At 39.2% G+C, this 26,629-nt stretch overlaps 2 protein-coding genes across 5 annotated transcripts in view; one reads left to right on the top strand and one right to left on the bottom strand.

Moving 5' to 3' along the window:
• Nucleotides 1-26,629, top strand: part of LOC121930000 (uricase-like) — a 48,743-nt gene that overhangs the window by 4,001 nt on the left and 18,113 nt on the right. Inside the window, exons 1-3 of one of the 4 annotated variants that reach the window (XM_042466130.1) lie at nt 11,681-11,777; nt 14,652-14,798; nt 26,204-26,272. Coding sequence is in view for 2 of the 4 variants with exons in the window: in XM_042466129.1 (XP_042322063.1) it covers nt 12,989-12,997; nt 26,204-26,272 (78 nt within the window). In the remaining 2 variants the exon portion in view is untranslated. Of the gene's footprint in view, nt 1-11,654; nt 11,778-12,911; nt 12,998-14,651; nt 14,799-26,203; nt 26,273-26,629 lie in introns of those variants that run through there. The other 3 variants (XM_042466131.1, XM_042466129.1, XM_042466128.1) reach the window with 3 other exon arrangements.
• On the bottom strand, nt 5,338-19,800 carry DNASE2B (deoxyribonuclease 2 beta). Its single transcript, XM_042466127.1, has 8 exons — nt 19,681-19,800; nt 16,603-16,780; nt 15,106-15,187; nt 13,391-13,552; nt 12,985-13,185; nt 11,394-11,774; nt 7,406-7,506; nt 5,338-5,539 (listed from the first exon to the last, which is right to left on the bottom strand). Exons 1-6 carry the CDS (start codon nt 19,788-19,790, stop codon nt 11,440-11,442), a joined length of 1,068 nt encoding a protein of 355 aa, XP_042322061.1. The 5' UTR covers nt 19,791-19,800; the 3' UTR covers nt 5,338-5,539; nt 7,406-7,506; nt 11,394-11,439.

The raw sequence follows: 26,629 nt of genomic DNA, 5'->3' as shown, positions 1-26,629 counted from the left end.
TTCCTGATGTATAATATGAATGTCCTTCTTGTAATTCATTGCTTGAGTCCCCTGTTTCCTAGAATAGCAGAAAACAAACTCTTTGGTAACCTGGTCCCTAGTTGTTTAGGGCTTTATAAATGAACAGGGAAGCTGAAAACCTGGCCCAGTAGCAAATAGGTGGCCTATTACAATATTAATTATAATACTGTTGTCATATATTAATACAATAGAATAGGTTTCTTGTAATTTGAACCCATTGGTTCTGATCCTATCCTCTGGAGCAGCAGAAAACAAGCTTACTCTTTCAAGCCCTCAAGATATTTAAAGGTGACTATCATATCTCATCCCATCTTACCTCATCTCATCTTGTCTTATTATAATTATCATGTGATAGCAAAATTATTACTAAGCCGACTAAGGCTTCAGTCCTAGGCACTCAGGAATAAGTCTCATTGGTCTCAAGTGATAAATTGAAACAAATAATTCAAATCAAACCACTCATCATGAATATATCATAGACACTGTAAAAGGTACTAGATTCTCCAAATATAGACACAGCAAACCCCACATGGTTTGTTTTTCTGAAGACATCTACATTCAAGATTATTTTTTCTAGTATCTGCTCTCTTCCACATGGACACAGTTTATGGTTCTATGTATCATTATGCATGGATCTTCTATCACCTTTATGCTCTACTTCAAGAGCTCAAAGTCTGAAGAGCTTTTACTTTTTAAACAATTGTATTTCAGCTATGTACTGTAAACAAGAATAAGGAAGGTGTGACACAGTATTGCTGGTGGAGTGCGGCTGGGACCCAGGCTGATGGTAGCCAACAGTTCAGTGGTGATTTAGTGAGCGATAACCCCCGCCGCCATCCCGTGTCCTGGCGCCAGCCTGGGAGGCTTGAGCCGGTTTAAAATGCTGAGCAATAAGCAAGTGTGGTCTAGTGGTTTGAGTGTTGGAACAGAACTCAAGAAAACAAGCTCAGAGTCTGAATCCTACTCAGCTATGGAAACCCACTGGGTGATGTTGAACTAGTGACACTTCCTCAATTTAAGAGGAAGGTAATGGTAAACTTCCTCTGAATCTTGTCTCCCCCCCCAAAAAAAAAACCCTGTATGAGAGGGTCTCCATAAGTTAAGTTAATTGAAGGCACATGACAACAACATTAAAGTGATTAAATTAAAAGCAAATTACATAAATTACTCAAAAGACAGTCTATTCCAATTTCAAACTACTCTTACAGAAAAATATTCTTCCTAATATTTAGGTGGAATCTCACTTATTGTAATTTGAATCCATTGATTCACATTCTAGTCTTTGGAGCAGCAGAAAACAAGTTTGTTCCATCTTCTACCAGACATCCCCTTCATAGATTTGAAGATAACCACATGTCACATCTTAAATCTTCCTTTTTCCAAGCTAAACATACTCAGCTCTCTAAGTTGTTCCTCATAAAGCTTGGTTTTCAGATTTTTGATAATCTTGGCTGCCCTTCCCTGGACACAATCCAGCTTGTCAATATCCTTCTTGAACTCTGGTGCCCAAAACTAGACACAGTTTACTAGGCGAAGTCTGAAGCAGAGTAGAGAGCCACTACTACTTTGCTCAATCTGGACTTTATATTCCTTTTGATGCGGCCCAGAATTGCAATGCCACACTGTTGAATCATTTTTAGTTTGTGGTCTACTAAAACCCCTAGATCTTTTTCATGTGTACTGCTTTCAAGCTGGGTGTCACCCACCCTCTATTTGTGCATTTCTTTTTTCCTGCCTAGATGTATATCCCTAAGCAATGTTGTATGAAAGGACACATCAAAGACAATAATAAATGAAGAACTGCAATAATTAACCAGCAAATTGTATTGGTTCAAGGGAGAAGAACCTGTGCACTGTCAGAATATTGGAAACTCCAGCTCTACTCAGAGCTAAAATATGTGAATTAATTCCTCTTTGCTATCTGTGGCAAGACTTGGGCCAGCATTGTTATCTTCAAATGTGACTTTTGCCCGATGGGTTCTATCCAATTAGTCTGGCAGAAGGAAGTAAAAATTCTGCCAGACATCATCTTCCCAAGCATCTACAGTTTTTAAAAGGGCACATTTGTTCAGAAAACACGTTGTGCAATAACATGGGACTGCCTTCAGATCTTTAGTAATGACTAGTCTTCTTTTATTGCAGTGGTCTGCTGTGTCACTGCTGTAATTTAGTTGTGGTTGTGGTTGCCAAGTTGCAATTGGAGAACATGAATTTAACTTGAAACACACTGATCAAATAGGAGATGAGGCCGATGCCCTCCTCTCTCATACTGCAGTGTGATAAATATTCTCTTAGGTTGCCACCTGGCAACCTAAACTTGGGTCAGCATAACCTGTTTAACAAGCTATTGTTTTTGTATGTAATTTCTTTTGACTGAATCTTCAAAGAAAGAAGGTGGGTACTCCTTTGTGCCTTTTATTTTCAGCTGCTGATCTCTTTCCCTTTTCATCATTCCACTTTGTGGAAGCAAATGTTGGGTGATAATCTGGCTACTAATCATGACTGCAATTAGCCATTCTTCAGAATCCCTCAGCAAGTCGATTCCTCTCCAAGCCAAAAAAAGAAAAATGCAGCACTCCTTCTTTTCAGTTAACATGGAAATCTTGCTCTGAGCAAAAAAGGGCTTTGTGGTACTACTGTAAAGTTCTGTTAGGGTAGTTGAATATCAAGCATATTAATGAAATTGTTTCTGGATTATGTATAGTGGGAGAACCAGTATGGTGCACTGGATTATGGCTCTGGAGACCAGGGTTCAAACCCACACTCAGCCTTTGAAACTGACTGGGTAACCTTAGGTTAGTTACATTCTCTCAGCCTCAGAGGAAGGCAATAGCAAATCACCTCTGAACAAAGCTTGCCAAGAAAACCCTATGATAGGTTCACCTTAGGTTTGCCAGATGTCCGAAATGACTTGAAGTCACATAACAATAGCAACAACAATTGAATAGTTTGGAGTACCATTTTTTCATCTTTACTCTTTATCCCCAGCTAGGGATGAATAAATCATTCTAAATCTAATATGTCTTAGATCTGTACATATTCATTATAAGACCATTCTATCTTGAGTCCTCATCCTTCTGTGACATTTTTTAAAAACCCAAGAACTTCCACATTTATTTTGTACGCATTTCCCTAACAAGCATGTTTTTGTGTGCAGTTTCCCCCAGTGTACACATTTCTCCCACTCACTTTGCATTAATAGACACACCTTTCCATAGTATTTCCTATGACATACATATTTTTTAGCTGAGGACAGCATTGAAAATTCACAGACAGGTGGAGTCCAAAGAAAGTCTGTTTTCCAATCAGTGCCAGATTTATGCATAAGGTATGTAAGCTTTTATTTAAATAAATAAATAAATAATATTATAGCTACCATCTTGTTCAATATTTATGAGCTCATAATCCAGATTTACAATCTCATAATTTTTGAGCTTCATGTTTATGGTTGTTAATGACCTCACATGACCCCCCCAAACCTACCTCCTATACCAGGCAGTGCCCCACCTAAAAGGTTTCCAAGACGCTGCAGATCAAGGAACTGGGAAATGATGAGTGTGGTGCTCTCCTGGTCATGGGATGGGTTCAGACAAGACGTTGTGGTAAGACCCTGAGGAAGTCTCTCCATCTGCCAGTTTCAATACACTCCATGACCAGAAGAGTGCTGCAGCCATCATTTCCCAGTGCTCAGGAACTCTTTGGTATTAACCTAGCTTAAGAGGCAGGGTTGGCATAAGTCAGAAATGAAGGCATATAACAGCAATTGGAGTTGGGGGTGACATCAGCTCCATGTAGCTATGGCTGATGGTGCAAGAACTTGGCCTGTATGTCTAGTTTTACACACCAGTTAGTATAATACACTTTCTAAAAGTAATACTATGAGCCCTCTTAAAGTTGACATAGCTTAAGGTCTCAGCACATCTCAGTTCATCTCTAATTCCAAACTGTATAAAAATTGAGTCTCCCTCATCTGGAATTCTAAAATTCAAAATATTCCAATATCTAAAATTGTCCCCATGGTTGGCTGAGATACTGATATCTTTGCTTTCTTATGGTTCAGTGTACACAAACTTTGTTTTATGCACAATTTTTTTTAAAAAAAATTCTGTATAAATTTAATTTCAGGCTCTGAGTGTAAGACATATATGAAACATAAATGAATTTTGAGTTTAGACTCATGGCCCATCTCTAAGATATCTCACTGTGTATATGCAAATATTCCAAAATCCCAAAAAAATCGGAAACCCCAAATCTTCTGGTCCGAAGCATTTTGGATGAGGGAGAGTCATCCTGTATTGGTCTCCATTGTGCAAATTTTAGCTCTTCGTTCAAAAATATCATCTAAACCCATCCCTGACTCAAGCTTCTCCTTTGCTAACAGGTCTTTGTCCTTCACACATGTAGCATGTATGTTCTCCCTTCAGTATCTGTGGGGGAAACTGTTCTGGCCCCCACTGGGAATACCAAAATCCACAGATGCTCAAGCCTGCATTGTCCCGTGGCTGGGTGTGCATGCAGCCATGCCACCACTGGGGACAATGAAACTTAATGGTGGTGCAACCACATGCATGTGCTGCCATTGTACCATGGGGACTGTCCTTAGTGGCGGCATGGTCACATACACCTGCCGCCATTGGGGAAAATGCGGCCTTGCTGTCCTTGGATGCTTGGATCCGTGGATGATAAGCTTGTGGATACTGAGAGTTGATCGGACTGCCCTGCTATTTTTCAAATAATAAATACTATACTCTCTAGTTTTCATTTACATTTCATTCCCATTTCTGTTTGATGAAGCTGTATGTGGGGTAATTTTGTTTTGTGGATTAAACAGTCTGGATGTCACCCCTCTCTTTGTACTTGCTTCCTCTCTGCCTGATTTTTCTTTCTCCTGTCAGACCAGTACTTTCAAAGGGCTCTTCTTCTCTTTACAGAATTATATGAGTTTGATACTATTTTAATTGCCATAGTTCTTTCAGATGGAAGCTTGGGATTTGTAGTATAATCCATTCTTTTGAATTATCTGCTAGCTGCTCCAGGAAGTGCCCTAGAGATTTCTACATAGTCCTCTATGAACTACACATCCCAAAACTCTACAGAATGGAGGCTTGGCAATTAAAGTGGTATCAAACCACTAGAACTGTGGTGCAGATACCCTTCTGTAAAAGTTATCTTATTTAATGTGGTTTCTCTAGATGCCTTCCCAGCAGCTTCCATAGCTTTAAAGTCATTGCCCATGAGAAACAGAGCAGCTGGAAGAAAATTTGCAGCAACACAATAAGGCAGAAACCACAGAGTGCAGTGCCTAGAGAAATAGTCTTAAAGTCAAACAATTTTCTACCTGTTGTGTGGTGTTTTGTCTCCTTGCCTTCTAGGCGGTCTTTTTTCTCCTTGGAATAGTGACTTGAAGTTATGGGAGATGCTGGGACAGAGACAGCTGGCTGTTAGCGTAACAGTGGGTGCTGCCCTGCAGTCTCCATCTCCTCTTGATGAAGTGTATAGACAGCCAGACAAACCAAAACTAGGAATGGAAAAAGTTGAAAAAACACTTTTCTTGAGTGTCAAGAAACCTGACAAGAAGAATTCTGGACTGACGAGAAGCTTCACAGTTTGGGATTTATGTCATGTAAAATTTGCCTGTTGTTTTAAATACACAACAGCATTTTCTGTGCAGGGAAACAGAATTTCCTGCACCGGAATGAATACACACACACACACACACACACACACACACACAGTCTGGTTTTTTGCACAGAAAATGTGGTTTTCTGTGTAAAAATACCACATGTAAATTTTCCACAGAATAAATCCTGAACTGCAAACAGTCTTCAAAAACCATTTTTCGTAAACAGTTGATAACATGATTCATTGCATGAATAAAATTATTCACGGAGAAGAATTTTTTTAAAGAAGAATTACATCCCTAGCAGGCACATAGAGGAACTGAATTGTGTGTGAGGATGATGCGGGGAGGAGAGGGGTTAAAATCCTTGGGGAAAGGTACATGCCAGCAGCATCGCTAACCAGTTTGGGCAGCAGTACTCTTCACTGATGGCATATCTTATCCCCCACATTTGCACCATCAGTCTTAGTGGGCATTGGCTCTCACTGTGCTAAATAGTCATAGTTGCAGGCCACATGGAGAGGGACTGAAGGTTGCCCACACCCTGCATCTTGCAGGCTTCCCAATCATGTAGAATCTTCCAAAGTTTTGGCAAGTAAACTCCATATTTTCCAAATGAGACTAGCATTTTTCCAACAGTCCTCTAGTTGATTATGATGGACTTCCTCCCCCAAAGGGAAACATTAAATATGTTTTCCATTGAACTGCAGTTACCATTTCAGCTTTCAGGCACCATACAGATGATTATTGCACACACTTTATCTCGTTGTTTTCCTGACAGGACACACACGTGTTTAACTTCAAAGATGGGTCTTAGCACATTCTTCCATTGGATGCCCGTATACAGCCGGCCCTTGAAAATCCCCTCCTTGAAAAGCTACAGGATAAGCCTGGGTTGCATCTGGACTGCATATGGGCTGCCAGTGGGAGAATGTGCTAAGACTTGTCTTTGAAGTTAAATGTGCATGTATCCCATCAGGAAAATGAGGGTATAAAGTGTGTGCAATAATCTCTGTTGGTATTATAACAGTTTTTAAACAGGACATCTACTGCAGACCTGCTAAAAAAATATGGGAAGACATGTGTGTCTGTGCAGATGGGAAGATATTGGCCTGCAGCTGAGGAGACAAGGAAGAATTCATTCAGTGTGCCTGAACAGAACAAAAACACAACTGCTGACTTTATTCACTGCTGAGAGATCAGGTGCTTTGAGGTGAAGAGAGACAAGAGCCAGATCTAGAAGGGAACATTTGTGTGAAGGAGGAGTAAAGGGTGGATGATGGGAATGATGTTTTGCTCTAGCTCTGAAAATGTATAACAATTTCTGGACCACTGCTGAGTGACGCCTTTTCAGTTGGATTAATGGGTGCTAGTAGTCCAAATAATTCAGCTCAGTTCTTGATAAATCTAAAATATGAGCCTTCTGCCTCTATTTTATAGCTAAACATGTTTAACAAGACTGCACATATCTGGTTTGGTCACAAATGAAACAGCAATGAAAATATACCAGATAAAAGCCAAAGGGAATGCACAGAGGAAAAACCAAATTTGCTCTTTTCTCAAGCCATTCTTGGTCTTTGGCATCTGACTCCAGACACTATGACTTGAACATAGATGCTCAGATGCTATATACTCTCTAGTTGAAACATGAGCAAATTCTGGGTTTTTGAAATGGGACGGTTGAATACTGATCACTCTGCTCACAGCCAACCTTAAGTTGTATCAGCAGGTGAATTACATGGACTTACTGATCATACAACTTACTTGTTGCTGAGATTCACAAGCCTTGCCTCCACCTCTCCTCCTTCTTCGTCCTTTCTTGATATTTTCTAAACTGGCTAGTCCCAGGTATCCTGCTTCCAAGCCTGTGAAAAAGGAAAGACATGTGTTACAGAAGGAAAGAATGGCAAATTTTTGGAACCATCCTTGCTCATTCACTAAAAGGGCAGGAGTGTTAACATTTGGAGGACTAGCTGAAGATGGAACTTCTGCAGATGAAGGTAAGGTCTCCAAGGGGACGGAGGCACTGATTCTCCTCAGATACTTCCTGTTTGGTGGTCCATTTATGTGTATATTTGTTTGTGAGGGTTCATATAGGACCTTTCCTAGAGGCTTTGAACTCAGAATACAGAGGTTATCACTGCCTAGATGCCAAGTTGTCATGTTAGGGAACTATTGCTGTTTAAAATTAACACATTTGGGCAATGTACTGAGTTTGTTTAGTTCACTGGCTTTTACCATTTATTCACCACATTCTGATAAACTAGGATTTCTGTTCCAGGAAGCCTAGCTACTTGTGCTTTCAGTTTTGCTGCTTAGTGGGGAATGCCCCAGCTTTCCCCACCTAGTTATGCCATCATATTTCTCTTCTGTCACCCACCCATCCCATCTTAAGTCTGTGCACTCCTTCCTTCAATTTCTGATGAAGCACATGTTTCGTTCATATGAAAATAGTTTCCTTCAGGAACAAGGGTAGTCCCACACAGCTGCTCTTTTTGCAAGGAGAGAAATGTAATTGACATAGTGACACTGAATGCACTGAGATCTTCCACTCAAAAGGATGTTATATTCATTTATCTTGCTTCAAATTTCTCAGAGTGAAAGGAGAAGGAAGTCTTTGCTAACTTTTTGTGGTAGCTGGATGTATCTCTACTGTATTTTATTTTGCTTTTGTAGTGTCATTGTCAAGAGGAGGTAGTCTGTATTTCCTACCAAGCTCAGGAAATAGAATCTAACATGGTCTTTCACATTATGGAAGGCAGCATAGGCTGCTGCCATACTGCAGAATTAATGTAGTCTGACACTGCTTTACCTGTCATGGCTCCATGCCAGAATCCCAGAATTTAATAACATTGAGCCATGACTGTTTAAATTGTCTCAAATTGCATTAGTTCTGCAGTGTAGATGCAGCCATGCTAATCTACATTTAAAATTACCAATAGTGTTGATTTGGAATATTAAAAGGTTAGATCTAAACTGTTTGCTAGGCTGGTCCTACATCTTAGTTATGAGGACTGATTCTTACATATGTACTTTTCTCTTTGATGGAAACATGTTCTTTGTGTGTGGTTATTTGTCAACCCTAATAATTTACAATAAATCTGCAGTGACAGTTAAAATATTAATGAATTGAAAACTGCAACTAAACGTTACAAAACACAAGAAAATACAAAAGGAAACTTCAAAGAAAAAAAGTGGCCCAGTGTCAAAGGTCCACATTCAGCAGGTAAAATTAAACAGAAAAGGAACAACAAAAACACACTTTTCATTTGTGTCCCAATGAAAAGGGTGGGATAGAGGATGTCAACTTTGTCTCTGAATGGATAGGGGTGAATTCCCTGCCACACACAACTTTGGGTTGATGGGAATCTAAATGCCATTACTGATGGAAAGTGCAGCTGGATCTGGTGAACACTTGATCATGAAGAGGTCTGCAAGTGAAAATGTTTCCTTATTTGAGCTATTGACTGAGAGTTCATGTATTTTTCACAAAGCCTGGAAAAGCCAGTGGCTACACTGAATTCTGGGAATCGTCAATAAATAAACTTTTTCAAACTTTGATACACATGCGCGCGTGCGCGCACACACGCACACACACACACGCACACACACCATATTCTACTTAGAAATACACTGAAATCAGGGGCCCATTTAATGAGCTTTTATTAGAACTGGTTTTAAAATATCACTTAAAACAACATGGTTATTCTGAGTGACAGACATTTTTCTAGATAGAGCTACATTTGAAGGAAGCATCATCAAGCTGTTTGTACACGAACTGGCAGATAGGCTATATTATATCATGACTTCCTTGTGCTTGCAGTTACTTCAAGCAGGGTATTTGCTAGCCTTATAAATAACTCCAAATTATATGTCAGGCAATAACATATTCTGAACTAACATCAACCTTTTAATTTGGTACTAAGAAGCAAAATTTTAAATCATGCATGCTTGCATGTTTTACTACAATGACTAATTCTGTAATTTGAAATTTTATATGATACTATCCTTTTAGCATAGACTAGAACCAGGTGGGGAAAGTTCAGCCCTGACTGCAAAAATTTTTATGACCCAAGCAAACAAAAACAAAACACGGTGAATCGCTTCCATTGGAAATCTCTCAGGCTGAACTTATATGGAGTGGGAAAGCAGCTTAGTACTTATCCAGACTGGACCAAAACCTTGGGATTTGGCAGGAGCTGTATCTGAATGTGTCAGAATTTTTTGAAAGATCCATATAATATTTCTCCTGTCCAGAGGTATTTCTGATGAATTTACAGGATGGTCCATGGTTTTTGAAATACAGGGCAGGAGGTGAACTTTTGGTGGAAATCCCAGCAGATTCTGATAGAGTGTGGTTAATTTTCATGTCTGCTCAGTACCTTTTATTTTTACTTTTGGGTGGTTTCATTGATGATGCATTAGATAGGTGTGTGACCATTGCAATATAGGTTCTCCTCCAACCTTCTTGCCCTCCTTTCATTGCCAGGGAGGGGAGGATATACCACTCACAACAGACTTCAGACAAACAAACAAACAAACAAAGGATGAAACCCTGGTATATTTCAGAATAGATGATGGTTGGATTCTGGGGGGCAGGAGCAACCCTTACAAGTTGTGCATTCCAGGAACATAATAGCCCAGCAGACTGTTGGCTCACCTGGGATTGCTTTTTGTTTAGGCTTAAACCAATGCTATTTGAAAAGACATGATTCCTGGACCAGTGCTTGTCAGTGAGCCATTTGGCTTTCAGTCCACTGTGTTTTCAGGAAAGAAAAAAATAGTTGTAACCAATGGGCACAAATATGTTACCAGCCCCTGGCATATTAAGAAAGAAACTGCTGGTCCCCCTTTCAGATAGCCTGAAAAACACTGCTCTAAATCTCTAAACCTTCCAGGAGCAGTGCAGAATTTTTTTACATTTTGAGACTATAACATAGACTAACCTAGTTCACTTTCAATCCATTTTTTAATTTTAAAAACCCTCTGTTATTTCCCCCTGGTTGTTTTTTTGCCTTGTCCTGTCATCCAGTTTAGATTCAGGGTTGATCCAAGGGGTGGCTGAGAATGAGAGATATCATCCGAGTCAGCATCCGATAGGACACATGCACACACATATGCACATATTCATATGTACATATTCATATGTGTGGGGATAGACAGCAAGAAGGGATTTGGAAGTGCTGATACTCATACTTTACGCAGGCTGGCATATCTCAAATTAAGGTAAGCTAAGGCCGCATGAGAGCCCAGTGGCTACACCTTGTAGAAACAAATTTTCCTTAGAATTACAAGGTGTGTGGCTCATGGTCTTGAGGTCATTTCAGGCTAAAACCAGACTTTGTGTCTCCAGTGATACAGAGCCAGTTTGGGAATACTCCACATTAGCCCTGAGACAAGGATATTGTGTAAGTTAGGCCCAGGAGTTAAAATACACTTTTAAAATGTGCCACTCCTTTGCCCCTGCACTCCTTAACTTCAAAAATTGCCTGATTTTTTTTCAAAAGCAGATGTTGACATTTGGTCACTTTCATTTTATTTGTGCTCTCTCTGGGCATTTTGTGTGATTCCTGGAGAGTCCCAAAGCAAAACATTGCCCCCCCCAGACCTTCTGAAGTTGGCCACCTTTGGAGCAAAGTAGAAGTAAACCAAGATAGTAGGTACAATCTGTTATGTGGATAATTTCTTGGTCTCTGGAAATCATGTCCCAGATATTTTTGTTTTTTCTAAATAATGTAGACTAGAAACTTACAAGTCCAGCATCTGTGCTACCAGACTGATGCATAAGTTCGTGAAGTTCAGCAGTCATAATAGTGGAGCACCAATGACCTGAAAGCTTTGTAAATATGCTCATTCTGGGTGCAGACAAAGCCACCACTTCTCTTGGCCTGTTGAGCAGCATAGTTTAAGTCCCCAATACAGGTCCATTGGTCTTCAGGCTTCAAAGAAACACACCACTTTGAATGATCATAATAAGAAGAGAAGGAGGAATTCCATGGCATCTTGATCAGGTTTATGTTGTAGACGTGATAAGGAAGAGAACAATTTGAGAAGAGTCCATGCCCCTTTCGCTTCCAGGATTCTATTAGAAAATCTGTTTTCAGCTTCTGTGCCATCCAAGCTGCATAGATCTCTGGTAAATTGAGGAGGAAATTGAGAAGTTATTGTATGTTTAGCTTCTTAAATATTTTCACTTCCTGTTATTAGGGATAATATTTGGCCGTTTCTTTTCTGATTGAACTCTTTAAACTCTTTTTAAAGTGAAAATATTTTGAAATAACTTTATGAAGGCTTTGAGGGAGGGAATTAGGTTTGCATAACTTAAGCTGTAAGAATATCACAAAACAGGGAGATTTTTGTAGAGTATTTAGATGGGGATGGCCCTTTATCAAGCCTGTCTTGGAGCTTTGTCAGCTCATCATCATAATGATTATTCTTAGAGGTCTTGCTAAATTTGGACCACAGGAGAGCATGATGCAGGCATGGGAGCTTTTCTGATTCGCCTTTCAACAGGTGCACCTTCATGTCAAGGAAAAATGTGAAACATTTTTGGATTTCTAATATTAGGAACAACGAAGAAATACAAATTTCTAGAGTGAGCCACAACAAGCACTGTGGGATGAGAATTATGCAGCCCTCCAGATGTTCCTGAAGTGCAGACCCCACCATTGTTCACTATTGATTATGCTAGCTAGGACTGCTGAGAATCAGTGGCATCACTAGGTGTGTGTGGAGGGGGTTCAGACCACACCAGGTGAGACCCTAATGGAGGTGACACCAATGCTCCTCAAGCATCTGCCTTTGGGCAGAAACAGGCAGTGGCATTTTCTTGTGTCCCTTTAAAACACTAAAGAGATGGTGTTTTGGTGTGATGAGGCTCAGGGGGAGGAAAAAGGAGAAGCCCTAGTTTTTAAAAATTGAATTATTTTTTTTTAAATAAAATTTTAATTTTTAAAAAAAATAATTTTTATCCTTTTAATTTTTTTAAAAAACCACCATCTTACTAAATTTACCAAATGTTCACTTCAAGCACATTAAACTATGTATCTGTAAATACATTTAGGCTGTGCATAGGCTATTTTAATTTAAAGGTAGAATTTTAATTTTGCTAGTTGTTTTACATCACAACTATTACCATTACATTCAGTGAAACACAAGAATTATGACTTATGAGTAACATCAGTACAAAAAAAATTAGTAAGGATTCTGTATGGTGTGTGGGAGGAGGTCAATGGGGTTGGTGACACCATGGTTACCGCACTGGGTGACACCAACCCTAGTGATGCCCAATAGCATCTCGAGGCCCACATGATCCTCCTCCCTGCTATATAGTAAACACCTACCTTCATGATAACTGTGAGTTTTAGCAAAGCTGAAGACTGTTTCTCCCTGGGCTGACTGGAGCTTGGTGAGCCTTTGCTTCCAAGGGACTGATGGCAGCTTGGATCCAGTGCACAACTTTTGCAGATTGAAAAGCTCTGTGTGGAGGGCCTTTGGGATGGAGCAGTTGTAAATATTTGGGTTGTAGCACAAGAGTTGCTTGTCTGGACAGGATGAAAAGTAGTTCTGAGATGCCATGGTAAACAAGATGTTAAACAAAGCCGTTCCAGTTGAAATAGGCAGTTTTTGTGACGGGGATGGGTTAGATCTTACATCAGCTATACTAATAAAACATTTTTAAAATCCCAGTAGTTACGTAAAACACTTCATCAAATAGAGCCTGAACTGTATATGCATAGTAATTATTACCTATTTCTGCAAACTGATCGCGTCGGAATGTTAGGCAAATCACTGTCTGTCCATTGTATTTCCCTGTGGATGGATAGCTATAACCATCCTCAGGAAATGGAGGGAACTCAGGAATACTGTGAATAACCCAAAAACCTTGGTATTGATCCAGGACCAGAAACCCTGCCATATAGAAGAAGAGCAAACACAAGGAGATCAGAACTAAGCATCATCATCATCATAATAATAATAATAATAATAATAATAATAATACAGCATACATTCATATCCCTCCTTTTTCCAGTCCAGGTCTTAAGGTACAGGTACAGATTTAAAATTCATGCCATACAAAAAATAATAATATAGTTAAACTAACAATAATATTAAAAGTGGTAAAAAGCATGACCAACAAAAAGAAAACAACTAACAAACAGTATAGCGCTTTGTGAAAGGTTCTGCCCTCCTGACCAGTCAGCCATCAAATATCTGCCAAAAGGTCTTCAGCTGCTTACAAAATGATAGCAGGGAAGGTGCTGGTGTAACTTTTCTAAGAAGAGAGTTCTAGAGCCTAGAAGTGTCAGCAAGAATATCCTCTCCTGTGTCATCACCAGATGTACCCATGGGACAGAGAGAAAGACCACCTCCAAAGATACCTAAACATAGTCCGGCTCAGATGGGAAAATATAGTTCTTCAGATAACCTAAACCCAAGCTGTACAGGGCTTTATCTGCCTGAAGGAGAGTATCCTATAGTATTCTTAATACAAAGGGTACTGTGAATGAATAACATATAGTGTTTTCTGAAGAACTCTCTCCATACATTATTCCTGAAATTTCCATTAACAATTGTAAATTAATCCTTAGAATGTAGTTAGCTTTGTGTATCCACTGTGCCACTTAGGACTTTATCACACTAGTGAAATCCCACTGAGAAACAGGATTTAAAGTGGAGTTAAATTTTTAAAAAAACACAAATACGGGAAGTTTATCACATGACATTAGTGCCAAAGTGAAACAATGCAGAGATAAAGTGAAGGCAAAAGGGACAAAAATGGCAGCTTTTTACTTTCAGGAAGTTCCGAAAGTAAAAAGCTGCAATTTTTGTCCTTTTTGCCTTCACTTTATCTTCGCATTGTTTCACTTTGGCACTAATGTCATGTGATAAACTTCCTGCATTTGCGTGTTTTTTTCTAATTTAAATCCTGTTCCTCAGCAAGATTTCGTTAGTGTGATAAGGTCCTTAGAAAATAAAAACAGAGAATTCTGTTCTGTTTCCTGTGTAGAAAATGCTGTTCTCTGTGCAAAACAACAACATGAGAATTTTGTATACAATAAGTGCTGAATTGCAAATAGGCTTTTGAAACCCACGTGATTTTTGAAGACATCATCACAGCAGGAGAAAATTGTTCTTTGCTTCCCTTTAGAAGAAAGTAAGTGCAGAATTATATCCCTGCTTCAAATTGAGTTTTTCCTCTCATTTTTAGTTCCCAAATGGTGTGTGTGCATGCATGTGTGTGTGTGTAAGCTGTGGGGAGAAATGTATAAGACAACATTAAATGTTTAAACTTTTCTTGTGAGCAATGATTCCAATATAAGAAGTAAAAACATGTGAAATATGTATGTTACATTTTTAAAATAGGCTGTACCCTTAGTGAATTCATCAAACAACGGAGAGAAAAGCAAAATAAAAGCTTATCCCCAGATGCAAAAAAGCAGCTCAGAGCTATTTATTATTACCTTTAGAATGTGCATGTGTCCAACTGTAATTCATTTTATTAGGTGGGCCATCATTGTAGATCACATAGGCAGTACTGTTCTTCTAAAAAAGACACACTCATCATTCAATATTTTACTGAGTTCAGAAAAAAAGAGAATTTAAAGATGACACTCTCCCTATCATATTAAGAAAATACTGTACACAGAGCCTTTCATCACTACATCAAAGCCAAAATCAAAATCACCAGCAACACCAAAGCAAATGGAAGGAAAACCTTACACTGCAGTTTTCTTTTAGTTCATCTGCAGTGAAAGGCAGAGTGCAGTTTCTTGTAAACCAGTACTTTTCAAACTATGCTGCAAGAAATTCAAAGGTTTCTTGCAAATTGTTGGGGTTTCTTGCAAGTTGTTAGGGATTCCTTAACAAGAACACCAGTAAATAGCAGGAAAGTTTTCTCAGGGACAAATTGTCCTTCACTTGCAGTCTTCACAGCCCCATGATAAGGATATAGCCCAACACTTTGCAAGAGCTACTTGGGTTTTGTAGAGCAGGAATTGCCAGAAAATAGACTATTGTCTAACTTCTTTGAGATCACTCAAAGCCGCCTGGTTGTTTGGATTCTTAAAAAGAGCACAGATCGATTTTGACTTGATCCAACAAGACACTATTTTACATTCTTAAGTAAGATAGTCAGGACCACTTACACTGATTAGTTTTGTCTTAATGAAAGACAGATCCTCAGTCTGAAGTCTTGCTCTGTCCATGTAAAACATTGCTTATGCAATGTGTGCTTAAACGATTGAACAACATTCTTGCTTTGTCAATTTAAAATACATTGATGGATGTCAAAGTTTCCATTTTTAAAGAAGGTGGAGATCGCACAAGGCTAAAGCCAATCCATGCTTGTCCTGCAACATACACTCTAAAAACTTTCATCCTTGTATAAGTCACTTCATGTCATACTCTGAAAGTACCCTGATATAGCCCAGAATGAGAAATCTTGCTCTAGAATACAGTACTGTACAGTATTTTTTATCATGATGGGGAACAGCTATATTGCTTTGAATGTGAGCCTCTGGAACATAAAATTATCTTTGAATAGAAACATGTAAGTACAGGAGGTGCTAAGCTAAGCTTTTGCATTGTGTTTCCCCATATTATAATTAGCAGCATATCTTGAGTCTAAATAACTCCATTGTATTTAACTATCCCCTACCATTTGTGTCTGAGGTACATGGCAGTTGCCCTGGAGTATTCAAAGCAGAAGTGGATTAATACTGGCCAGAGGGTTTAAAAAACAAAACAATACCATTGCCTAAGAATGTTAAAAGATATGAAGAGCAGCCCAGATGGTGGTTGCCAGGAGTACCCCAAGTCATATCTATTTCCTTTTTTTTAAAAAAAGAATCATATCTAACATATCACAAACTCTTCTACTAAATATTATCTTGTTGATTTCAATCTTAACTTTAGAGTCTTTTCTCAGGCTGTTTCTGTTTGAATTTGATGTTACTTGCCTTGGATTTGTAAGCCTGATAGAGTTGCTGTAGAGTCTGTCCAAGAGCACTCTCTGTCATGTTGATGAAATATTCACTCTGTTTCCAGACTGGAGTCAAGGAATCCATAAACATATATTGAAGCCCAGTTCCAGAAGAGCCATAGTGCATATGCTTTGGGAATTTATATAGAATATACCTGGGGTGGGGGTTGTAAACAACAACAAAAAAAACAATAAGAATCGACCCAATTTTCTGCAATAAGGGTTATCAAGGGAAGGGTTATCAAAAGACAGTGCCCAAACGTTTTATTAAAAGCAAATTTTATGTAGAATATGTTCTGAACTGTAAAGATTCTGTCCACTCCAAGATTCTCCTCATCAGGGTTTCTTGACACTTAACAAGCACATTTTCCAACAAATTCTGGATATTTTTGCATATTGTTTCTACCCCTAACTTAGGGAGAATGAACAGGTTTTCACGTATGCTTAGCTGAAACTTTAGATTTGCCCATAGGCAGCATTCAACTGGCAAACCCATGAAAATAACTGAATTGTAGCAATTTTACATTGGTTGAAGAAGGGTTTCAAGGGGAAAATGTTGGACATACCACGCAGTGGCAGATTGTGCCTGTTGCTTGCAGGTTTGTAGGGTGGCAGATCTGCTCTTGCTTTTTAGTCTAAACCTTAAAGATGTTGAAGTTTTGGGGGGTCTTCTTAATAGTCCTCACCCCAATTTCCTTTGAGCAGAATGTCCCAGGTGACATATCCACTGGACATGCTGCCTATGAGATTCTGATAGAGGATGTCAAAAAAAGGAACTTTTCCAGACTCTCCCTATAAGGTATAAAGATTGCATCCAAGGAATCAGGAATACTATTGTATATTAATTGTGGCTTGTTGCTTTTTTTCTCGGCAGGGGTTGTGAAGGGAAGGACTAGTACAGTTGCACTATGTCCAGTATAGAACAATACTGTGATAGCCAGTTTCTTGATCTCCTGTGATAAATGACTGTTATCTCCAGGTGATCAAACAGGATAACTATACACAAATCAGGGGAGGGGTGTTACACTACAAATAGCTAACATATCCATGTATATATAGACAGGTTAGTCAAACTTTTAGGGTGCCTATAACTTCTAATTGTGTGTGCAAGGGTGTTATAAGATGTTGTTTGTCTACATTTGTCCTGTGGTTTTCATATGTATTAGAAAAATGCTCAAAACAGTAAATTAACCCTGCTCACTATAATTTATTAAACTAATAATCACTATTTCAGTGGTACTCAGCTTTTTTCACCCTTGGGACCCCCCCTTTACATCTACATGTGGACACCATCCCTCCCCCCTCAAAGTAGTGCATAAATAAAAATATTTTATTTAGTGTGTGTACAAATTAAAAAGTTTGGAAACAGAAGGAGGAGAGATCAGAGCCTCCAAGGTTTGAGTCCCTTTGAGTATCTCTCATCTCCTGCCCCCCAAGGAGTCCCACCCCACTGTTTGAGAACCACTGAACTATTTTAAATGAGGATGTAAGAAGGCCAGTAATTGGGGCAGTTAAGAAATACACCTTCAGAAATGTTTCAGCTTTCTGGTTAAGTATTGCCATTAGAATGAAATGCATCCTGTTTCAACCAGACTATATAAGTGTGACATATCTCTTTTGTGCAAGATTTTTTTTTAATGCAGCACTTTCAGTTCTGCTAACCTCAAGCCAAACAAATGTGGAAACTGTTATGATTTAGTTTAAAATCAGTGGGCTGAAACATGGGTCTGAGCCTGTTTTTGTTTTTGCAGAGTTCATATTCTTTTTGAAATACAAGTCTAGTACTTCTCCCCACAACACTTTAACTGTGCAATGTATGTGCATGTGTGTGTACAACTAGTGCAACTTAGCTGAACCTGTTTCTGCTCAGCTGGCATCTTTTTAGACAGCAGAGTTTGGGAGTAACTCATTCCAAGGATTATCATTCCTGGTAACATATTCATTTTTGCTGAAATCCCATTGATAACACAACAGACTTGCTGACTGTTTGGGCATGTGAATTTGTAAAGCATAAGACGCAGTGATTATAGTATAAGACACAGACAGAAATTATAGTACACATATACATACAGATGCAGAAATGAATACTATAATTTAAATAAGAATATATTTCATTGTAGTGGGGAAAATATTACCAGCTGGCATATGTGCTTGATCTCTCTATGTAGTAATTGGGCAACTTCAAGATTTTCTACTTGCTCTTGTGATTATTATTAACTTGGGCTTGCACTGGTGAGGTCTTCGGTATAGAAGATGTCTTGAACACTGGAGATGGTCTGCAATAATGTAATCTGCCTTCCTTTGCATGCACTGATTCCATGTATCTTTGCCTTTCAAAAAGCTGAAAGCTCTGTGTGAGAAGACACTTCAGGAGTGTTTTACTGGGGGACAAATGAGTGGATAACTCTGATGGATGCATAGTGCTACACAGCAAAGGAAATAACAGGAACAAGCAGTTCCTTTCCTCTTTAAACAAACTCCCATTGAATGACTAGCAACAATATCCATCTTGATGAATAAAGGATGCTACTGTTTGAGGAACATCAAGAGGGGAGGTAATTCAGACCAAACATGGCTATGCTATCAGTCTTTTTGTGGAACTAGGTCAAAATGGAAATACCAAGAAATGTCTATCTGTCTTCTCTGAAGCCAGTCTTGGCTTTTTGTAGGAGAGTGAAAGAGAAAAAAAACTCTTCTATGTGATGCAGTTTCACATACGTGCCATTCTCAATGCTCCTCCTTCCCCGAGGCTTGGAATTATAACGCATAACCATTTCCCCTCTTGATGAAAAGAAATAAGCCCTTTGTGAATCCATCACTGCTCTGCAATTAGTCATACTGCAATGATGTGCTATATAGCACAGGATCTAATCAGATTCAGCAACTTAAATTTCATTTTCCACATGTATAGTTCAAAGACTAGCTTAATAAGCCTCTAATATTAGTTCACTCGCTGCTTCCACTTAGAGTCAAGTGTCTGAGCTTCTTTATCTTGTTTGTATTTAAAACTTCTGGTTTTGCTTTGTCTTTCTCCAAAGCTACCTGTTTTACTTACCAGTCAACTGGCTTGCCATCTTGGTTAATGCAGGAAATATCAGTTGCCCACAGGGGTAGGGTAGGTCCGAGTAGCAACAGAGACAGATTCCATAAAGAACTGACAGTCATCTTGGCTCCATCAGCAGATCGCAAAAAAGAGGAAGTACTCGGTATGATTGGCTTTATCTGAAGCTCTCCCTTCTGTCATTCAATTCAGTTTCATTTTACTGTCATCTATAGCAGAATGCAATAAAAACTACAGTTAAGTAGAGCTGAAACCTTCCTTTAATATCACAATTGAAAGCCTACATGGTTCCAAACACAGAAGCAATGCAACACAGAAGCAAGGAAAACAGGATTTTATTTATTGCATACATTTCCCATCCTTCCCCAAAGGGACACAGCGCAGCACACATCAATCCCCTTCCTTTCACCATAGCCTCACAACAACATTGTGAAAGATGAGAGATGGTGACTTGCCAAAGAGAGTTTCATGGTCAAGCTGGCACAAAATAGACAATATGGCATTTTATTAGCCCATTTTCTGTTGGCGAAAGAAAATGCAAGGAATTTCTAGATGTCATCTCCTGGTAGGATTAATACTGTGCTTACATAGAGGATAAGGGTAGCTAATAATGCTGAAATATTATCATATATTAAAACTGATTGAGAATCCTAATGAGAAAATACATAGCAGCTGGCATCCTGTTAGTGACATATGTAGGCACAAGTTGCACTACATCTGGAGTGATATTTTTTTTGGACCATGTGCAATGATCATATACAGTTGATAGTGGCCTAAGCAAAGTTGTACTCGTGGAACCATCTTATATACCGTGGGGCATTTAAGCCCACAGGGTAGTGTGTGAATGCTCCCTGCCCCTATGCATTACATTTAGACATTGCAATTGCACATGGGTTTTCAGCCACTGACCACTGATCCATATAAGTTGTACTATATTGATGTATCCTGGTATCCTACATTACCCAATGACCTGGACGAAAACCCCAAAACCACCTTAGCAGTCAGCAGCTGCAACAAGCAAAGCAGTTCTGTTCAGGTGGTGGTTGGAGCACAGAATGGTTTTTCCAGACCCCTCCAGCCAGCCAAAAAGGCTGTGATGAGGAATTATGACAGATGTCCTATTTCTAATTGTTGCACTCTCACTTGATGGCAAGGGAGGGGGGGCTGGAACATCCTCCTGTGCCTTGATCACCAGCTGAACAGACCTCCATCACCCAGTGCAGTTGCTGGCTGTCATGGTATGGTTTGGGGGTATTTATAAGGCATGGCAATAGTGCCATGACTGTGAATGCACAGTATTATTGAATACAGAGCAGTTACAGATAAATAACTCTAGGTTACAAATCAATAAATAGCTGCTGTTAGCAGATTATTTCATGTGGTTTATAGGAGTGCAAAACATTACTGGTGGGGGAGTGTACCTACCTCATTTAATCTCCCGTTATTTTGTTATTTGGTGAACAATTACTCACATTTGAATATGTGAATGCATTCTACTGGGTTATATTTTATGGGAAGGGAGGTGATCTGTAAAGTGTGGTGTCGGATCTTTCATGCTGACTTCCTCAAACATGCACATCTCATCACATGGTGCTTTAGTTGTCCAGGAATGAATGTGCCTCTTCACATCAGCCTGGAGTCTTTATTTCATCTTTGTTTCATTTGCAGCATAAAACAGTTTTAATGTATATCTTATGGATATATATATATATATATATATATATATATATTGAATTTGAAAATACCAAATTCAGCCACATTATACACTGGGACCCATCTTCTGAAGTTTTCACCTTCCGCTAAGGAAAAACAATTTGAAATTGGCTGTCATTGTCATGTTTTCCCCTTTCTGAACCTAAATTTGTCAGAAGTACTCAATGTATTTTGCCTACAAAGTGGCTGGTGCCTTACACTGGAGAGATACAGGCTCGACTACCAGGGAACTGCCTTTATTTTTAACAACGGAGAAAAAGGTTTACTTTCTTGCCTTGATTTGGTATCCCAAATACCTCATGGCCAGCAAGGAGTGTGACCTTTACTTGCATCGCCACAAAGTGGTGTGGTGTGTGTCTTGGATGTTTGCTATATTCAATTTTTATTTAGTTACATATTTGAGTCCCCCAACACAACAGATATTGTTTGAAGCCCCTTTTAGAATGTGCTGAAGAGCCAAGACATAAGCGACTGTAGATTCATCATAAAAGCAGTTAAAAGTACTTCTCTTCCAGACTAATTTTACTTCACATGTGCTTTTAACTTTTTGTTGGAATGCATTTCTCAGTCTTGATTATATGCTATGATGGACATGCGTTGGTTTCATCCATTTTAAATTGCTGGCTGTATGTGCCTTTTAATAGCTATTCTGGAGGTGATGTGTTGGCAGGTTTGCCACCTGCTATTCTGGTAAAATCTTATTCTGTACTGCATGATTGTGCCCTAGTTCTAAAATTAGCTCTTCAGAAGCCTTCTGTAATGATGATAGTAATGGTAATAATAATGATTAATAACAGGTATTAGCCCTTGGTGAATGGAAAGAAGGCATAAAGGAAACACAGTGGTTTCCCCTGGCCAGTGAGTAGATCTACTCTTTATCTGTCTCGGGTGGTAAAAGAACAATTTCAGAATAACTACAACATGTTTAAAGCATACGTAATCAACATATAATCTTCTGTTTGGGCCCAATGAGGGATAATACTCCAGTTTTGTGGCTATTATAAAGTTAGCCATCTTGCACTCAGTTTGATTGGTGCATGCATTTTTCATTCTATTTCATCATCAGTATCATAGAGGACAAGCTTGCATGGAACTTGTAGCATGAATGCGGGGGGGGGGACTTGAGCTACCCCAAAAACAATGCTGGGGATGAGACACCCCCCCCCACACTGAAATTATCTGGTCAAATTGGACCACCAAGACATCCTCAGTGCCTCTGCAGGCATTCATAGTCAGAAGTGAACTAAATGATCTAACATTAAAAATATTAAGATAGCTATTATAATTGTATCCTCCTAGAAAGAATAAGAGAATCAGTATGGCGTAGTAGTTTGCGCATTGGACTGTGACCCTGGAGGCCACAGTTCGATTCCCTGCTCACATAGAAATCCACTTGGTGACCTTGAGCAAGTCACACACTCTCAGCCCCAGAAAAACCTGTGATAAGTTCACCTTAGATTCACCATAAGCTGGAAATGACTTGAAGGCACACAACAACAGCAACAACAAAGTAATAATAAAGGCTGCCTGCAATCTGTCCTATGCACACTTACCTGGGAGTTAAGCTATGCTGTATACATGGAGGGCACCTCTACATACACAATGTACTTTTCAGACTCTTAATATTTGTTGTTGTTGCTGTATGCCTTCAAGTCATTTTCGACTTATGGGAACCCTAAGGCAAACCTATAAAGGGGTTTTCTTGTTTAGTTTCTTTGGAGTGGTGGTGCCATTGCCATCCTATGAGGCTGAGAGATTGTGGCTTTTCCAGGGTTACCAGTGGGTTTACATAGCCAAGTTGGGATTTGAACCCTGCTCTCAAGAGTCTTCGTCCAATGCTTAAACCACTATACCACTCTCAAATGATAATGGATGGGGAAAATACTTTGCCTTCCTTTTGCATGTAGGAAAAATTATTAACATCTTGCTTGCCAATGTTGAGGCCTTCCACTTAAAAACAGTTTGGGGGGCCCTGGCAGTTTGACATATTAAGTTACCTGTATGCGTGTAGGTCTGAGCGAGAGAGAACAATTTAATTTCTATAGATTTTGTGATCAAAGTGTTTTATATGCCAAGTATCAATTAATTTTCTTCTTACTTGATATTAAAAATCTGAGAGCTCTGTAGTTTTGATATTTTTTTTAAAATGAAACATTTATTACAAATCCAAACATAACTGCATTCCAACATGTACATACCCTATTAAATAAGACATACAGGTAATTAAAATTATTAAATGTAAATATTTTATTAACCTTAATTTATTAAAATATCAAATAAATTGTTAATGAATGTTCAAATTTGACTTACTGTTTGTGAAATTAATGAAAGAGGGCTATATATTCTGTGATAATTCCTGCTGGACACTATGTCTCTTGGCAGTATTTTTACCATCATAACTATTCTGCATATATTTTAGTGTTTTTGATTCAGGTGTGTGTTTGTTATTCTTTTTATAAGTATGTAATGGAAGTCAGGGTGGGTGTTGTATGCTCATCCCCTTCACTCTTGATCTACCCATAGGGCAAAACCTATAAAATAGTTGTAACTGCACTTGTAATAACATGGTTACAGTGTGCCAAAAGACTGTTCTTGTCATGTGTCTTCAAGCCAACCTCAACTTGTGGTGACCCTTTCCTGAGGTTTTCTTGACAAGATTTATTCAGAGGCGGTTTGCCATCACTTCTTTCTAAGTGTGACTTGCTCAAGATCGCACAATAGGTCCCCATCTCTGAGTGCTAATTCAAACTCTGATCTTTCTAAACCCTAGCCCAACATTCAAACGATGGTGCCACTCTGGTTTCGTGTTCCACAAGTCTCCACCAAGTGGAGCTTGGTGACCATATCCACTTAAGCACAGTTGTAGACCTTCCCTTTCAGCAGAGGGCAGTCAAAAATGGAGGAGGCAGGTGAGTCTTGAGAAAATTCTTGAATAATCTTCAAGTGCCTGCTGCTTTAAGTATCCTCTTTGAGTATGAGTGACACTTTGGGTGAGGAGATTCTGCTCATTGTCATTTTCTCCAGCATGGTACAGTGGTTTGAGTGTTGGACTACAACTCTGGAGACCAAGGTTCGATTCCCAGCTCAGCCATGAAACCCACTGGGTGGCCTTGGACAAATCACACTCTTTCAGGAGAAAGCAATGGAAAACCTCCTCTGAACAAATATTGCCAAGGGAAAAAAAAGATGATAGGGCTGCCATAAGTCAGAAATGTCTTGAAGGCACACAACTTACATACAGTTTTGATTGGAGATACATAACAAGGAGGATGCCATAGGGAATTCTGAAATGACTGAAGTATGGCTTGGACTGTTGCACTCCAGTGTGCAGATGGAATTCATATGATGCGATATTCCTTAATACTAAATACTCCCTCTACATTCAAAATATGCCTTCCAGGTAGGGTTGCCATAATTCTCTACTATAAACCAGGACAAAATGTAGGACAAAATTTAGACCAAAGTGTAGGACATTTAAGAAAAATGGAGAACCTTAAATGTCCTACATTTTGGTCTAAATTTTATCCTACAATTGTCCTACATTTTGGTCTAAATTTTGTCCTACATTTTGTCCCGGTTTATAGTAGAGAATTATGGCAACCCTACTTCCAGGTAGAAAGGATATATATATATGAGAGAGTTTGGGATATTCAGACCTGTGAACCATCTCCTTCACTCCCTGCTGTAGCGGTAGAGCTTAACCATAGATTGATCACCTTCAATGAACTAGCCTACTGCGAAAGGAAAGAAGTGTGAAATTTCAAGCCACCTCAGAAATGATACATCCGGAAACCCAGCCTCCAGTTACCTAGCCACAAATTTTGCTTGGAGGTGAGGTGTCAGTCCTGTCCACCCTGCCCTGGAGATAAATCACCTTTAGGAAGCAGCTAAACTGGCAGGTGAGGTGGAGAGTAATTTCATAGGGAAACCTGTACTACAAGGGATGATTCTAGCCCGGAGATGTTTATACAAATTGTCAGCATTTATGGGCAATTCTGCTGACATATATAGGACTTCAGTGCAAAGCCCTCACGTAACCTCTTTAGAAGTCAAAGAGTGACACCAACAAAGGTGGCTAAGCATGTAAACAAACACATACACCTTTAATTTTTATGTGCTGCTATTTACTAACCGGCTGCCAAGCATGTTCACGTAACAAAGATCAAACAGTATCAAAGGTTGGAGTGAGTCACATAGAAACGTTGAATAAGCATGCAGAAATGTTGCTATTTCGTTGCAATTTTTAAGTAAGACTGTTTGTAAAATATGAAGTGGTCATTTATTCTCCTAGGCTGTACCTTAGTAATAGCCAAAGTGTCAGAAAATAGTGGCTGAAATCCTGCATCAACATCAAATGTAACTGTGATATAAGTGCTCCACACCTGTTGATGCCACCCCTCAAAAACCTACCTCTTAAACCAGTCTGACCAAGCCCAACCAAAGGGTTTCCAAGGGGCGGCAATTGGCACACTGGGAAATGATACCAAATTCTCCCTCTACATTCATGACTTTAATGTTGTCCCATACATTAAGAAGGGCAAGGAGAGACCTTTGGATCCTGTCACAATTGCTTGCCTCAGCACACCTCACCTCTGGGAGAGAGAGGCAGTCATCATTTCCCAGCACCTCAATATGCATCACCTTGCAAACTTTTCAATTAGGGTGCTGCCTGGCTTGCCAGGTAGGTCTTTGGAGTCACACTCAGTCATGAATTACCATAAATGTGAATATGAGTCCCAGGTTTAACTCTCAACTTTGCCTCTACATCCCCCAAATTGAGATCCTATCTCATTTTGCTTCACAGACACCAAGAATACATCATATCGGTTTGGGGAAAGAGCGATGGAAGAGTGCGTGTCCCCCTTCAGAAGAAGTAAGATCTCATTTTTTGATTTAGTGATTGGCTACTAAGAACTTAAATAAGATTATCGCACACACCCTTTGCTAGATCTCGATGATTCCAAATTCTCCAATTTTGTATTACATAAAATATTTATTTTAAAAACCCTGCTTAATATAAAACTGTTACCAAATGTCATGAGGAAAGGGGTGAATTGAAATGTATTCATATTGTATGTGATGACTCTTCTCCTACTCCATTCACACTTATGTTGCATTGAAATCAAAGGATCTCAACCTAGTTGTAACATGATCAACTTTGCCCATTTATTTAATCATATCTCTCCCTCCCCTGGGATTGAGCCTATGACTGCAATTACCTAAACAGCTA

This window comes from Sceloporus undulatus, chromosome 4 (assembly GCF_019175285.1).
Source record: "Sceloporus undulatus isolate JIND9_A2432 ecotype Alabama chromosome 4, SceUnd_v1.1, whole genome shotgun sequence".
Lineage (NCBI taxonomy): Eukaryota > Metazoa > Chordata > Lepidosauria > Squamata > Phrynosomatidae > Sceloporus > Sceloporus undulatus.
The sequence above is the reverse complement of the archived record's forward strand: the minus strand, read 5'-3'. Positions and strand labels throughout refer to the sequence as shown.

Bases quoted from the DNA above. Each gene is read 5' to 3' on its own strand.
- DNASE2B (XM_042466127.1), bottom strand. From the start codon at position 19,790: ATGACTGTCAGTTCTTTATGGAATCTGTCTCTGTTGCTACTCGGACCT. The intron at 15,188-16,602 runs GCAAGTAACATC...TGTCTTTTTTAG, and splicing joins ATCAGGCTTACAAATCCAAG to AAGAACAGTACTGCCTATGT. The intron at 11,775-12,984 runs GTAGGTGTTTAC...TCAATTTACCAG, and splicing joins AACTCACAGTTATCATGAAG to AGATCTATGCAGCTTGGATG.